The sequence below is a fragment of the Anolis carolinensis genome, chromosome 2, assembly GCF_035594765.1.
Source record: "Anolis carolinensis isolate JA03-04 chromosome 2, rAnoCar3.1.pri, whole genome shotgun sequence".
Taxonomy (NCBI): Eukaryota; Metazoa; Chordata; class Lepidosauria; order Squamata; family Dactyloidae; genus Anolis; species Anolis carolinensis.
In genome coordinates, this window is record NC_085842.1 from 289919436 (window position 1) to 289935809 (window position 16374).

Genomic DNA, 16374 nt, shown 5'->3' on the forward strand with positions numbered 1-16374 from the left:
TAATTCAATTGTTTAAAGCTTTTAAAATGTACCACCTATTATTTTCACTATTTTGTTTTAGCTTATAGTGTATACCATTTGGGTTCCATATTAGGTGAAAGGGACAATATAAATAAATAAAAAGAATTGCCCAGTTAACATATCTGATAATTTTCTTCAGTTCTTTCTTTGGTGCTTTTTACATTTTTTATTGTTATTCGTTTCATTAATAATTTTCTCTGCAATTCAATTTGTTGCTCAGTTTTTAAAAAATCAGTATTTCTATCTACATTTTCCATCAAAATCCTTTCATTTTCTAAATTTCCAGTACTAACTTATTTTTCATTCTTTTTCTGTGTTGGCAGTTTTTACTGATCCATTCTCAATTATAACAGTTTATTCTGCTTTGCAATATTGATCTTTCTTTGCAGTTCTGCAAGTTCTATATTTCATCAAAGAGATCTTTTTGGATAATGGGTAATATTAGTTGAAGAACTGCTGATATGTTACATTAGAATATAGGTACATTTCTTTCAAAAATGGCATGCATTCTCCTTTGGTAGAATTGGGACTGATGAATTTGCTTTATAATAATATCTCATTATTAATCTATTTTTGGCTGCTGTCCATTTTTTTTTACTGTAGTCAGTTTTCCAGCAGCCTCTAGTTACCTAGCAAAAGAAACTGATTCTTGTAGGCCAACTTTTGTCTGATGTCTAGAAACACAAACATTTGATATAGACCCTATTTTACCCTAGCAACAACTAATCCAGTATAATATTTGACTTTGATTTTTTGCACCATATTTACTGGGATTTTTGGCACATTTAATCTGGCCTCTCACTAAAAAAAAACACCCTGTTGAACCTGGGAGACCCCCATCTGCATAACCCCTTGCTTCATAGGAGCATGCAGGTTCACTATCATTGACAGGTAGCGACAATTGTTTTTTGTTTTTGTTTTTTGCTGTTGTTTCTCGCTATTTTTTCAGATACATTCTTTATAGTAGACAGAGCACAACGCTTCTGGTTTTCCTGAATACTAGTCCTCTGCTATGTCTCCTCAAGGCTTTTAATATCTCAGTCATTAAAATGTATACTGACCTCAAGTCATGAAGCTCTGATCCAGAACCAGTAACTAACATAAATTCCCCTGGCCTCAGATGTGAGACTGTGAGCTCTGCATAGACTCTGCCTTTTGGAGTTAACATATGACTTATATTTGTGAAACCAACCTTTAAAGGAAAAATAGTAACAAATTAACACATAGCAGCACGCAAATGTGTAAGTATATAAGCTGGAAAACAGAAGAGTTAGATGAGCATACTTATATCCAACCAATTTCAATGAGATTTTTTTTTGTTTTATTTTTTTTTACCATAAGTGTTAATCACACAGAGTCAATACATTTCCATCAGGTAGCCACTGGCAATTAATGTTATGTTTTATGCCCGAGGAAAGAAATAAGAGATAAATATGTTATATTTGCCCAGGTCTATAAAATTTTGAAGTGATTAGCATCTACATTTAATTGGACAAAAGGATTTAATTATCCATAATGAGCTGAAGTATTTGTATGAGCTCTGCATGCATAACATATGATTTATGTAAAATGGGCCCATGTAATATTTATTACACTCTCTTCTAAAGCATATATACCCCATAAAACAAACATGCACTAGATGTATAGGCCTTGATCCAACATGATGTCCACTGCCTGGGCCAGATTTCCCTGACAGTAAGATTAATATGATTCCTCATTGGAATTTAGTCACATTAGATAGGACACCAATCACATGATTAGTTTTCTAAACAGTAAATTGCAGATACAGGAAAACCAATACAGATTTCCTTATATCTACATTTTATTTTATATAGCTATTCGCACAACTGCTCAGTGCTTGATTGTGATTTCAACTATTTTGGTCCTTGAATTCAGTACTTTTTAGAGTTCGCATTAGTAAGACTACATATGTTAAATCTGTTTCAGGCTTTACGAAATACGACCCTAAATTAATATAATTATTACATCTCAATTTACCTTGGGGATCACATTTGCAAATAGATGATCCAAAAGTTTAACAGAATCACTGCCCTTGATGCTAAACTTGCCAAATGGAGTAAGATCAATCACACCCACTTTTTCCACCACCTGCTTACATTCACGACCCACTGGTTCAAACCAGTTTGTGCGTCGAAAACTAGGCCTAAAAAAAGAATGATTATATGCATTTAAAACTAACACAATGTGTCTAGTATTTTCAATGAGAATGAAGCAGCTCACATGTCATAGTATATAATGTGCCTAATATCTATAAAACTGCATGAATGGAAGTTGTGTGATTAGAAACCATTGTTTTTTCACATGCATACTTGATGTTTACATAATATAATATAAAAATATTATGTCTCCCCCCCTTTAATTATGCTAATATAGCCATAGTAGGCCATAGTAGTTATGGAAAATGTATTGCAATCAACATGCCTTTAGAAGAGATCAACAATAAAATAACATTAATTGGCAGGAATCTCCACAGTGAGGACAATAATCCAATGAAAGCTTCATTCCTAGTTGTCTCTACACAACTTCAGGTACAAAGAACCAACATGAGTGCTTCTTTCCTCAGTAACTAGACAAATCTGTTGTCAAAGGCTGTCATGGCCGGAATCACTGAGTTGTTGTGTGTTTTCTGGGATGTATGGCCATGTTCCAGAAGCATTCTCTCCTGACGTTTCGCCCACATCTATGGAAGGCATCCTCAGAGGTTGAGGGGTCTAGACAAATTGTTTTAGATGCAGAGTCAAGAAAGAAGATACATTGTCAAGTATCCTGATATTATGCATTTTAAAAGGTCAACAGCATTAAATTAGTGACCAGCAACAATGTTTCATACTGAAAATGGGGAGCATCTAACAGGTACCCTATGTAGTTCTGCCTTGAAAACTGAAACCGCAACTGCAGGACCATTCTTAGGCCCCACATATAGCATATTACCATAACTCAGTTTTGAGATTACAGGCAAAAGGCTGTTACATATTCTAAGTCACCATGGTCACATACGCCTTCACCAACAAAGACAGATCTGAATACTCATTAAATTGGGAACTTATTCTGTCAGAGAGTGCGCAGTCCTCAGTGCAATAGAAAAAATAATGTAACATTTATTTACTTGTATCCAGTCTCATCCCTTGGTTTGTAGAACCAATGAGGTTGTTCCCATCCTGCATGAAATCCCATTGAACATTTGGACTTAAAGGTTTCATAAAGCCCACTGACTCTTTCTGTAGGTCTGCCAGCAAACCGCTCTTCTTTAGGATAGCTAACTATAAAAGATTAAAAAAGAAACACATGGAAATGAATGATTTATTGCAATGTACATGATGCCTCCAAATAACAAACTGCACAGTATATTTTGAGATGTTCACAACACCTCAACAGTAGATATATATAAGAAAGATGGCACTTTTATATGCCCTATTAACATTGTAAGCTGTTCTTACTTCTGGAAAAAGAAAAAAGGATGAGAAGAACTAGGACAAGAACCCCTGACTGAATGCCAATTTAATTTTTTAAGAATCAAGTAATTATATGCAACTGTCTTACCAGCATTGTTAAATCCATAAGATTCTCTTGCTTTTGTGGTTGTGTATTCCACAGTTGTCCATTTTCCATATCGATTTGGATCTAATTCTATCAGATCAAAAGGAGGCTCACCACTGAGTATCCAATCACTAAGATATTTTCCTACGCCACCTGCATGGATTATGCCATATCTAATGGGAAGGGAGGGGGAAATAAAAATGTTCCTCATGGATTTATTTCAGATAACATTTCAGCAACACAATTAGATTTTCCAATTTTGTTAATGACTGGAATGTTAGATTGGCCAACTATGTAGTACCCAGGCAGGCTGGTTTTTGATTATTGCTCGGCCTTCCACATCAGCAAAGGTCAGCTGAGAACACTACAATTCAGTATTAAAAGTCTGGGCACAATTCCCAACCAAAACACTGGTTAAGGTCTATTTCACACAGCATTAAGTGTTTCACAAATTCATCAAATTTCCACACAGGAAACAACATAGGTCATAGTTGCTATTTGTCATATTAGTAAAATCAGCAGATGTTCCAGGTATTTGTACACCAGGAAGCTGCAGCTAACTCCACTACCATTATAAATAGACACATCTGCATGCATATGATATGCTGGATACCTACAGTTTCTTCCAGAGAAATGCCTTTTACATAGGAAATGCATCTGTACAAACATTCTGCACAGCATAATCCCTAGAGTCGTTCTTCCTTATCAACTCACATCTATAAAATGGGAAAATTAGTGAGCTTATGTAATTGATGTAGACAGGATTTCTAAAGTCATTAACTCTGTGTTGTTGCTGCTGCTGTGTGTCTTCAGTTCACTTCTGACTTGTGATGACCATAAGGCAAACCTATCATGGGGTTTCTTGGCCGGAGTTATTCAAAGGGTCCTCTGAGCCTGAGAAAATGTGACTTGCTCAAGTAACCCAGTTGGTTTCCATGGGTGAGCAGGAATTCAAAACCTGCTCTACATTGCTGCCTATTGGCCTCTTGTGGTAGCTTTGTAGTAGTTTTGACATAACCCTGGATCCAATAAGACAGCGCCTCTATGTGCCCATCATCACCATTCAAATAGTTCTCTTTAGGAATCTTAAAGTGGCCACAGACATGCCCATTGTGAATATGGTTGAAACTTCTTCATACCTAGGTGACAAGGGAACCATATAGTGGCTTACACCAAAGTGGGATCACATTTTCTATCATCCAGAAGTTGCCTCTAGGGGCAGGAAAGTAATGTCAAACAAGAGATATAATTTCAATCCATTTTAAAGGCCTTTAAAAACCAATTTAAAAACAGTGGATTTATTAATACCCATTTTAATTGATCACAGGAATCTCAATGCTAGTCTTTTTAAATAGATAATTGCTTGTTCCCTAGTTGATGGTTAACATTTTGGGGGTGGTCATATTGACTCTATGGTATCATTCCAAGTTCTAATCCTGGATTGAAGCACAAGTGAAACAGTGCTGTGTTGAAGAGGGAAAGGGATCAGGAACTGTGCAAACCTGTAAATATCTGACACTTGTTTATGTAGCACGAAACGATGGTTTGTTGTGAAGGATACATGTTTATTCACCTCACTATATCCACTTTATCTTTCCATCCTTTGCATAGTTCAGTATCTCCCATATACTTAAAGCATTTGACAATGAACATCATCTACTACAAGAAAACTTTTTTTTTTTTGAAATACAATGCACAAAGTAGTTCACATCTCCCAGTCATGTGAAAGATGCAAACATGTTCTTTCACCACATAGCTTCTGTGGTTGGGGATTTGGTCAAAAGTTGCTTTTTTCTCTCAGAGTCTTCCCATGTCATCCTATCAACATATCTATTGACAAGACCATTTTTGCTGAAATCATAATGAATCTTCTTCACTGAAAACTAAACGTACATGCCTTAAAGCTACCTGTCAACTTATTTATTTCCTAGAGTTTTCTTAGGAAATAAATACTTAGATGTAATTTTGCCAGTTTCTTCAGTCATTCACTATAGTTAATCCTGCCCTTTTCACACTGCCTGGCTCTGAAGGCACCCAGGCATTTGCTAGTTCTATACTGCAGCCAGCTGCTGATAGATATGCATGGCATTTTCATCTTCTTCAGGGAGGAGTAGATCCTGCCCCTCATGGTATGCAGACATTCATTTGCCTTCAATGTCTTCCCCTCCCTGTGTCAGTAGCCCCTTATAAAGATCAGGTTTCCTGTAGAATTTCAGTGACCAAACAAAAAAAACCTGCATGATTGTGCTGTCAAATTTTTAGTAGCAGCTTGCTTTTACTTTATGCTGTTAGGAGTCTGTCAGGCTGCAAAACTGGGGGGGAGCTATTTGGGCCCACACTACACTTTTCAAGCCTCTGTTATATATGCTTGATGTTTTTTTTCTTTACTAATGGTTTCCAATAATTTACCTAAAACATACATTAAGCCACACCTACCTTACCCTGGATCTGTTTTTAAAAACTACTGTTACATTGGTGTCTTTTCAGCCTTTTATATGGAGATTACTCTTAGAGATAAGTTTCATATTTCAGGTATTTACTATCTAAAACTGTTGATGTATTACTTTTAAATTAACACAATAATGTATTCTTGGTCTCTAAACATTCACTTTCTGGAAATAAAAACCCCAGCAGCAAATTTAGGAATATTTCCAGTTTCTCCTACAGTCAAAAGAGAAACACATGGCTAATAATTTAATTGTAATCAATTTATAATTATTGATATCCAAAAACTTTTCTCAAGGGAACAATTTACTTACCCAAAACCAATAGCCACCCAGTAATTTTGAACAGCCTGATGAGGTCCCACCATAGGTAAAATATCTGGAGAGTATGTTATAGGACCAGCAACTACATTGATTATGTCTGCTTGTTTCAGGACTGGAACCATTTCCATTGCTGCTTCAACATGATCCATTATTCGATCCAAATCAGATTCAAAAAGTTCCTTGCCAAAACCTAGAAAAATGTTATCATATTTGAAAACAGTAGCAAAATATAAATTGCAAGGTATAGAAGCAGAAAACATACATCTGTCCATTGCATAAACTGAATATAGTTGGGTTATACAGGAACTATGATTAGAATACCCAAAGGAATTTTTGCCTGTGCTGAAATGTGTACAATCCACATATGGAATATGGTTATTACTCATAAATACCAACTAGTAGGACAAACAAGAAGACATTGGTTCATCACCAGTAATCTCTGAACCACTGGACTAAGTGATCAACAGAGGAAAGCAAAACAGATGGACCAATCAAGGAGAGGCAGAGGGAGAGAAGGGAAGAGAGATAGAGTATAGGGAAATGTTTCCAAGGAGAAGTTTTTTACTTTGTTTCTTGAAAAATATTGAATATTAAATGTCAAGTGCCATCAAGATCATGAAAATTTTTACTTTTAGTAACAGCAGCAAGACAGGGCAATACATTGTGTTGTCGAAGGCTTTCATGGCCAGAATCACAGGGTTGTTGTATGTCTTTCGGGCTGTGTGGCCATGTTCCAGAAGCATTCTCTCCTGACGTTTCGCCCACATCTATGGCAGGCATCCTCAGAGGTTGTGAGGTATGGATGGTATCCATACCTCACAACCTCTGAGGATGCCTGCCATAGATGTGGGCGAAACGTCAGGAGAGAATGCTTCTGGAACATGGCCACACAGCCCGAAAGACATACAACAACCCAGGGCAATACAGTTTTATAAACTGCCTTGAGAAACCTGTATGGACAGATCAGCGCCACATCGGAATCATCATCTAACTGGAGAGAAGAAATAAAAATGGGCAGAGATAGCAATTTCTAATGGTTTTCATCCACTCAATTTTGTACCCATGGTTTCAGCCTCTTGATTCTTTTCACTCAGTGTGGTTTGTTGAGAGAACAGAAGTAAAGTATCTCCAGGGAACGTGTCATAAAAGTATGCTAAAAATGATTAACATGCCTTGTTCATGAGAACCTGCAGTGGCCTTCATAAAAGCAGTGGCCTCCATATGGCAGTGGCCTCCATATGGCAGTGGCCTCCATAAAAGAGAAGCTAGGAAACTCTTACAATAGTATATACAATTACAGCCTGAGATTATTTTTTCAAGTACATTTACCTGGTGGCACTCCATGTGCTACCCAGGATTCCTGTAGTTTCATTTTTTCTTCATTTTCATATGGGCCAAACAAAAGCCCATCCCTTTCTTGTCTTAGGTAATATGAACCTTCTAAGTCTCGAAGTACAGGCAGTTCCTTTTTCAGGACTTTCACTTCAGGGATAGTTGCTGTGACGACATACTGATGGTGAACTGGTATGAGTGGATGATGCAATCCAATCTTTCTGCCTATTTCACGAGCCCAGAAACCTCAAAAACACAATGTACAACCATACAATTAATAGAACAGTAATAAAAAACTTGGAAATGAAAGACAAAAAAAATTAAGTAGATAATACTGTGTACTTTTCTAAAATATTATTGAAACTAGAACAGTACGAGAAGGAGCAATGAAGAGACAGCAGAAAGGGAAGTCAGTGAAAATCTCCATTCAACTCCTCTCCCCTAACAGAACTCTTCTGAGCAGAAGTTTGGATCCAAGTTTATTGCCAAAGAATTGACAGAAAAACTGGATGCTTTACATGTATATTAGTTTTATCCTCAGTGTAAAGAGTAATCTCCATGCAAGGACTATAATACAGGATATTAAGTAACTTCAAAATTCCTAATTCAAATACACTGTGCAATAGAGTTTATACTTTTCTAATGAAGTTTGAGACTTGGGGCTGCAATATTAAACATACTTATGGAAGCGTTAGGCCCCATTGAACATAATGGAACTTATTTCAAAGCAAACACATATAGGGCTATATATGCATATATGAATATTAGCAATGTGCTGTACAGCCATATGCATGCCTACTTAGAAATGAATTTTAGAGAACCTAAATGTTGCTTCTTATCACAATACAATTATGTCCAACAGAAGACATCCTTATGTGGTTGATCCCCTCTTTTTCACATGAGGACATTTTTCTTGAGATGTTGGAAAAAAATAATGGTGGTTTATTTCAGGAGTGGATGGTGGACATCAGAGGATGGCCTCCCTCCATTGCTAAAAAAAAGGAATGCTCTGAAACATTTATTATTACAAACAGCAACTCAGGTATTTCACACAGAGGTCCTTCCTTGTATGTAGATGCTGGTGTATGAACCTTGGATTTTTTGTATGCAACATAATTGTCCTGTCATAAAGTTGTACCATCTCTTTGCAGTTTATCAGCTGAATCTCTTAAGCACTGAGGAACACTCTGCAAATTTTAGTTAACTGGCACAAGCTCATATTTAACATCTCTAGATAGGGGTTTTGTTCTTCCAAGTGCATAACATAGACTCAGTTGGGACATTAATCCTGCTGCTTATAATTCTTTCGTACAGTTTCTAGCCTGCAGTGTAATTACCAGCATTTAATACTGACTTGAGAAGTTGTGACATCTCTTCACCATTTTGTTAACTTATTATACCAAAGTCAGACTTATCATTTCAATGTTCAACCAAAAGAACATTTAAAGTTGGTATTGATTAATCACCGGGGTCAGCGTGGGTAAATACAACTATGTCAGTGTAGGCTACCAACATTCTTACAGCCAATCTTCTTCCTTCCTTTCAAACCCTCCTCTCCCAAACAAGTAATAATTTACTGCGAGTTTTCTTGCTAGAACTAGTGTGCTAAGTTAATATTGCTAACTCAAAGCACTATGAATTTATTAAAGAGTAGCTTACCTTTCCTCCTTGTCAAGTTGCTCAGTTTGTCATTTGGAGCCCAGGAATGTTCTGTCCTGACCCACCTGCCACATGTAGGATCCCACCCCCATTTCCTAGCTTTATATCTGAATCAACATATTATAATTTGTGCTAATCTTCAAACAAGTTTGTGAACTCACCTCAGACTATGATTGCAATTCATTATTTGAAAGGAAGGCACCAACCATTGCTTGTCAGTGTCATTCCCTTCAACGAACCATTGTTTGTCAGTGTCATACTGTCCTGATTTACAGAGTTCCAATTAATGCTCTGCAATTCCATGTTTTAGCTCTTTTTAAAATATCCCAGTTTCTCTTTAATCTTTCCACATTCCTTTTATCTTCAGCTAATTTCAATTACTGCAAACGGAGGTTATTTATTTATTTATTTATTTACAGCATTTATATTCCGCCCTTCTCACTCCGAAGGGGACTCAGGGTAGATCACATTACACATATAGGCAAACATTCAATGCCTTTTAACATAGAACAAAGACAAACAAACATAGGCTCCAAGTGGGCCTCGAACTCATGACCTCCTGGTCAGAGTGATTCATTGCAGTTAATTGCAGCTGGCTTGCTCTCCCGCCTGTGCCACAGCCCGGGCCCGGGCCGAGTTCAAAGTGCAAAAGCAGTTTGCATTCACTTAACTAAGCAGGAGGGAGAGGAGAGGAAGAAATGGATAATTGCCATTTCTCTGCACTCAGGCAAACTACTACACCCTTTCCAAGCTTGTTTGTTCTTTCTCATGAATAACAGTTGCAATCTTAACCACCCTCCCTTGTTGTTTGTTTATATGTGTCTCACTTTTCATCTATAGAATCTGAATGGGAGAAGCCCTCCACATGACAGAAAACCCTTCCTTCTGCTTATGGGGATAACTCTCTATCTAAGTCACTTTACATATTCCTAAGAGCAGATGGCAGGAAGAAAAATACAAAATATCAGATTAAAAGACAAGAAAATGTATGTACTGTAGTAAACAAATTTAGGTGGGAAAGTAAAGTAGAACCTCTCCATAAATGTGGAAATCTAAATTGGAAGTATCCGAAAAACCATCACATTCTATGTGTAATGTTATTGTGCAGTATTACTAAGGCATTGCTTGTAAAATTCCTAAGGTTGAGGAAGAAATCGTAAAATATGAGAAGTACTGCTGCTAAGATTCCTGAGAGTAAAAAGGAGACATGCAACCAAGAGAGGGCTATCTGAGGTAAGAGGTCTGGCAAGATCCCCAAGAGGGCAGGGAAACTGAAGGCACCTTTTTAGGATGCTATGTATGGATCTATGCAGTGCCAGATTCTCCTCAGCCAGTTGATAAATAAATACTTTAAAAATAAAGAATAATACTGTCATAAATATCCACTTAGTAACATTTAGGAGTTGAGTCTATTCTAACCAATTTTTTAAATTAAAATTTATTCTCACAGTAAAAAGTGAAAATGTGTATATGTGTGAATATGTGGTGGGGTGCATGTGCCTTGTATATACATGACAAGTAGCTGTACAAATCCATTGACATTATAATATTACAATTGCCCAGTACTGTGAAAAGCCAGACTATACTTGAAAACATTCATCTCATATCCTGGTGGCCCTACATTAATTTGCATGGAAACACGACCCACTGTTGTGCAAACTAATAACTAGTATTAATACTAATAATGTGCTTCTTATCCTATAATTAAGCATTGAAAGCTGCTTATTCTAGTGTTATATAAACTATTAACAAAATAAAAATATAAAAAATACAGCTTCATGCAGAAACATTTTCCATGCAGTCATCAAATTTCTAATGTAAATTCAGAAATCATTTGGTTTTTACTAGTTTATTCATTACAGCATCAACGATCTGTCTCTATCTAGTGGCAGATACCGCAATCTGTATAATTGAACATTTTGTAAAAGGCATAACAATATGGTTGATTTCTTACCAGCTGTGTTCACAATTCTTTTTGCATGAATTATTCCATATGGAGTTTCAACTTCCCATGTCCCATCTGCTCTAGGTTTTAGATTAGTTACTTGGACTGGGTAATTTAAATGGGCACCATACTTCCTGGCTCCTGCAGCCAAGGCCATGGTGAGTGAATATGGATCAATATGGCCATCTCCAGGATTGTACAAACCTGCTAAAATCTAAGTGGATCAAATAAAATAAAATTAGTTTTTCAGCAGATGAGAAATAAGGAGGATATGAATACGAAGGTTTCATTGGACACTGTAATTCTACAAATCTGACCTTTAAGAAGGACAAAATAGCTAAATATTAAAATATAAAAACCAATCAAATTTATTTACCTTTTCCATGTTTAATAAAGGAAATAATTCTTGCACTTTTTCTGGTTCAATTAAATATTGCTCTGCTTGATGCCAACCGGCTCGAGTCATTTGGTATTTAAACTCATCCACTCTTGTTGGAGTTGTAGCAATTCTAATACTTCCAGGCTGATGAAAGCCCACAGCCTAAGAGAGGAAAGACTTATCAGATTTCAAATATAGAAAATGTATGTGAAGTCTAGTAAAGCATTAAATACTTGTGACATCATATATCCACTGGGTATAATATAATACACACACACAGGCTAGAGAATTAATAACTTTGCATTCAGGAAAATTGAACAAAAATGTAAATAACATAAAATTTTAGCATACTTAACAGTTAAAATGCCTTCAGTCTTCATCTGTGCTTTTGTCCTATTTTGCAAAGACATAACTTGGTATTTTGATTTGCATCTTTGTTTCTCCCAATTTTGGGGAGTTTATAACATAATCAGTGATCTTGTAATTGAAACAACATAAACCAGACTTTGATGTGCAAATAATTTGCAAACAGGAAAGATTTTAATTTGATTTAGAAAAAAACTTTCAGGACAATCCTTAATCCAACATATTATTTATGAAGCCAATAATTGGTGTCATAAATAAAATAACTGGAGAATCTTTTAATTTTACAAAAGTGTTTCACCCACACAATTTAACACCACATCTTTATAGATACAAGTATTCCCTTCTCTTTTTTTCTTTTTGGATGTGCAGCCAAAATACTAACAATAGACTAAAGAACACTGCATATTGACATTAATAGAGTATCCCTGATGACGTCAAAGCACGTTTGGTCTTTCATTTCAGTTTACAAAATGTGAGATCAGTGGCAATGAACTTTCCCTGACCTCTGTGATCTTCCAGAAAGATCTATTTACTCTCTTGTACTCTCTCAAGGATTTTAACAACCCTATATACACCATTTAATTACTGTCTGGTTGTACTGTGATGCATTTGACACGGGTCAGCATTGGAAGCTATATGTAGGGCACAATGAGGTAACCAGTCTGCTTTCTGGTGTATGGTTTAAATTCTTGTAGTGATTGGCTGGCTTCTACTTTGTTTCTAAGCTCAATCCAAGGTGTAGGCGTTGCTTCACAAGTTCCTAAATGACTTCTGAAAGATCATGTCGTCTCATAAGAGACTGAAAGATGAACTTCAAAGAAAAGGTGATGCTTAACAGAAGTCCTATTGCATGTCTCATCACCCTGAAAGGTTGATTTGCTGCATGTGTGAGACATTGCCAAGTGAAGGTCAGACTGGCTCCATGCCTATCTAGATAACTGGACCTCCCAGTGAGAGATTGGATCCATCCTTATCTAGATCCATTTCAATTTGACTTCAGGCCCAGCAGATATGCTTTTGATCATCTTGTTGGTTGATTTAAACAGATAATTGCACAGGTGGATTATGTTCCCTGTTGGTTCTGCTGGACCTCTCAGTGGTTTTCGATATCATGAATCATGGCATCCTTCTAGGCCACATCTCTGGGCTTGACTACACTGGCAAGAAACCCTGGATTCACCCTAAATCAGGGGTCCCCAAACTAAGGCCCGGGGGCCGGATGCGGCCCTCCAAGGTCATTTACCTGGCCCCCACCCTCATTTATAATATAATATTTTTATATCAGTTTTAATAAGATAATACATTATATATACATATGATATTGATAATATTATCATGTTATACAATGTAATACTAATAATAATACCATATAATAATATTAATTGCATGTTATATATTACATATAATATTACAGTATAGTGGTATAGTTCAATATAGTAATATATAATGCTAATGTGATATGCTAACAATATAATATATTGTATGTACATACAGCTGCTCTGAGTTCCCTTCGGGGTGAGAAGGGCGTGATATAAATGTAATAAATAAATGTAGTAAATGAATAAATAAATAATTTTAGACTTAGGTTCACCCACTTGACTTGAAGGCACACAACAACAACAACAACAACAACAATCCTAATTAACTTGACTATCTCATTGGCCTGATAGGTTTATGTTGGTTAAAATGGTTTCCATTTTAAAATATTTTATTGTTCTTTCATTGTTGTTGTTGTTCTGCACTACAAATGTGCAGACATGTGCAGTGTGCATAGGGATTTGTTCGTATTTCTTTTTCAAATGATAATTCGGCCCCTCAATAGTCTGAAGGATTGTGGACCGGCCCCCTGCTTAAAAAGTTTGAGGACCCCTGCCCTAAATGGACTGCTGGCTCTCCCAACAATGTGTGGTGCTTTTTAGTGAGTATCTCTGTTTGTGTATGTACATGCTTTGTTTTAAAGGACTTTGCACCACTTTGGGCAAAGTCCAGGAATACTCTGAAATTTCCTGGAAACTCCATAATATCCCTGATCCTATGGTTCAGGGCAGTCTCCATATTGGCCTGCTCTAGTCTAACAATATTTGTGTAGAGCTTTCTCTTTATCACACCAATCTCCCAAAGGAGCCTTCTCTGTGGCTGCTCTTGCATTTCTTCCTGAGGAAGGTTGGAAACACAGATGCACACTTTTTTTTTTGTTTTTTGGGGTTTTTTTTTGGCAAAAAGCAAAGACCATCTTCAGTTTTAAACTTTTATACTCCATATTATTTTATATATTTGTTTCAGTTTGTATCATAAGCTGATTTGAGTCCCATCTGGGAGAAAAAATGAATATAAATTTTAAAAATAAACTTAGAACAGTCAAGATTGTATAATTCAGTGAAAGAATACTTAATACAGAAAAAGAAGAAATTGATTATAGAGAGAGACTATCATACACAAGAAAGACCATCTGAATAGACGAGGGAAGAAAAGGAGAAGCAAAAGAGCAAATTAAGGATATGACAACAAACTACAGACACCTGGAGGAAGATCGGAAGCCAACTAAGAAACTTTTAGTACCTCCCCCCCCCCCCCCATTTTACCTTTCCCAGTACCGAATATCTCCCTTTCCCCAGGACATAGCAGGTAACCTCTGCTCTACTTCTTCTTTCCCATCCCAGATACCTTTCCAAAAACCCATGGAACTCCTTTTTTCTATTTTTTCTTTTTTCTCTTTTTTGCCCTCATCTGTTTTCAATTTTTCTTTTTAATATTTTATTATATGCACAAGAAACATTTTAATAAAAAATTATTTAAAAATATATTGTATAATTCTATATGGCCTCTGGTCTTTAAAACCAGAGTTTGCTTATGGGATTGTTTTAATTGCTTAATTTTAAAAATGTTTTAAAATAATTGTTTTAATCTATTTTAAAATAATGTTTCCATTTGTTTTCATGTATTTTTATGTGATGGGTTGAAACGTGATAAATATTTTTAATTAATAAATAAATATAGATGATACAGATTTTAAAATATATACATCATTGTCTACAATTGTCAGGCTTGCAAATGATTCATTATTCAATATTTCACAATATGACTAATATGAATTTTTAATTTAATTTATATAGTTTATTACTTGTCCAGTTTCTTCTTCTAGTTTTTCATAAAGCTTGATACTGTAATGATGGATTTTCTTCAGATTTATTCCAGGGTGAAAATATGTTGTCAAACCTGCCTGAAAGAGAAAATAAAAAGGTGATAAAATGATATTATATTTTGAGACATGCCATTCAGTTTTTCTCCATTTGCAGAATGTGGACTCAATCTGTTGTGAGAAAACAAAACAAAAACAGAAACAGTTGCAGCAAGGGGTGGGTCCCAATTAAATTAGTTGCATTTATGCACCATGATTATGTTAGGGTAGATGACTTTTTGTACTACTAGTAAACTGCATTTCCTGGACAGAGATTGGAAAAGTTTGGAACTTGAAAACATTTAGATGACAGCTCCCAGAACTTTCCTGCCAGCTGCAGGTTTTGTGGAGTTCTGACTCCCAGCAGGGATTTCAGGAGCAAAGATGTGAGACTCAGTTTATGGTAGGAAACTAAGGATCAAGCAAAGTAGTAGATGTATGACCTCAAGATGCACTCTGGTTCTCTACCTTGGAAGGGCATTGGTTCCATGGACTGGAAAAACTCACCTCTTGGACCCTGTTGCAGAGCCGGTCCAAGGTGATTTTCAAGTGTAGGCAAACAGAAATTTTGGTGCCCCCCCCCAAACCAATCACTGAACTACTAGGTTGGCAGAAGCTGGGGCTAACAGCGGGAGCTCACCCTGCTCCCCAAATTCGAACAGCCAATGAATTATTGGGTTGCTGACCTGAAGGTGGTGGTGGCGGCGGCAGTGGGCGAGGCCGCGGCAGCCTCTTGGAGAGCGCACACGCCCGGGTGCACGCTGGCATGCAGGGCGGCAGGCGCTCTCTCCAGCTACTTTAACCAGCGGAAGGAAGCTTCCTGCCTATTCAAATGCACAGCCACAAGGAAGCAGGTGGGCCCTTCTCCCACCAACTCCTGTCCCCCCTTTTTATATCAATGTGTTTCTCTGAAGAAAAGGAAGCTTTCCTTTGTCTGCTTCCTCCATTCGGATGCAGGTTCGCCCACATCTATACAGGCAGTCCCTGAGTAAGGAACAAGAGAAGTTCTGGAGGTTTGTTCTCAAGCTGGATTTGTATGAAAGTCAGAACAGGGACAGTGTGTGACTCCAACCAAATGCGCTCTCTATCTGTCTGTCTGTCTGTCTGTCTGTCTGTCTGTCTGTCTGTCTGTCTGTCTGTCTGTTTGTCTGTCTATCTATCTATCTAT

The 16374-nt window shown here is 36.7% G+C and overlaps 1 protein-coding gene across 2 annotated transcripts in view; it reads right to left on the minus strand.

Annotated features, from left to right (window-relative positions):
• Nucleotides 1-16374, minus strand: part of dmgdh (dimethylglycine dehydrogenase) — a 47283-nt gene that overhangs the window by 23195 nt on the left and 7714 nt on the right. For both annotated transcript variants that reach the window (XR_010003574.1, XM_062972355.1), the window contains exons 3-11: nt 15150-15248; nt 11660-11824; nt 11293-11497; nt 7677-7925; nt 6339-6537; nt 3583-3752; nt 3149-3302; nt 2020-2185; nt 1083-1213 (exon numbers count right to left, since the gene is read on the minus strand). Coding sequence is in view for 1 of the 2 variants with exons in the window: in XM_062972355.1 (XP_062828425.1) it covers nt 1083-1213; nt 2020-2185; nt 3149-3302; nt 3583-3752; nt 6339-6537; nt 7677-7925; nt 11293-11497; nt 11660-11824; nt 15150-15248 (1538 nt within the window). In the remaining variant the exon portion in view is untranslated. The remainder of the gene's footprint in view (nt 1-1082; nt 1214-2019; nt 2186-3148; nt 3303-3582; nt 3753-6338; nt 6538-7676; nt 7926-11292; nt 11498-11659; nt 11825-15149; nt 15249-16374) is intronic.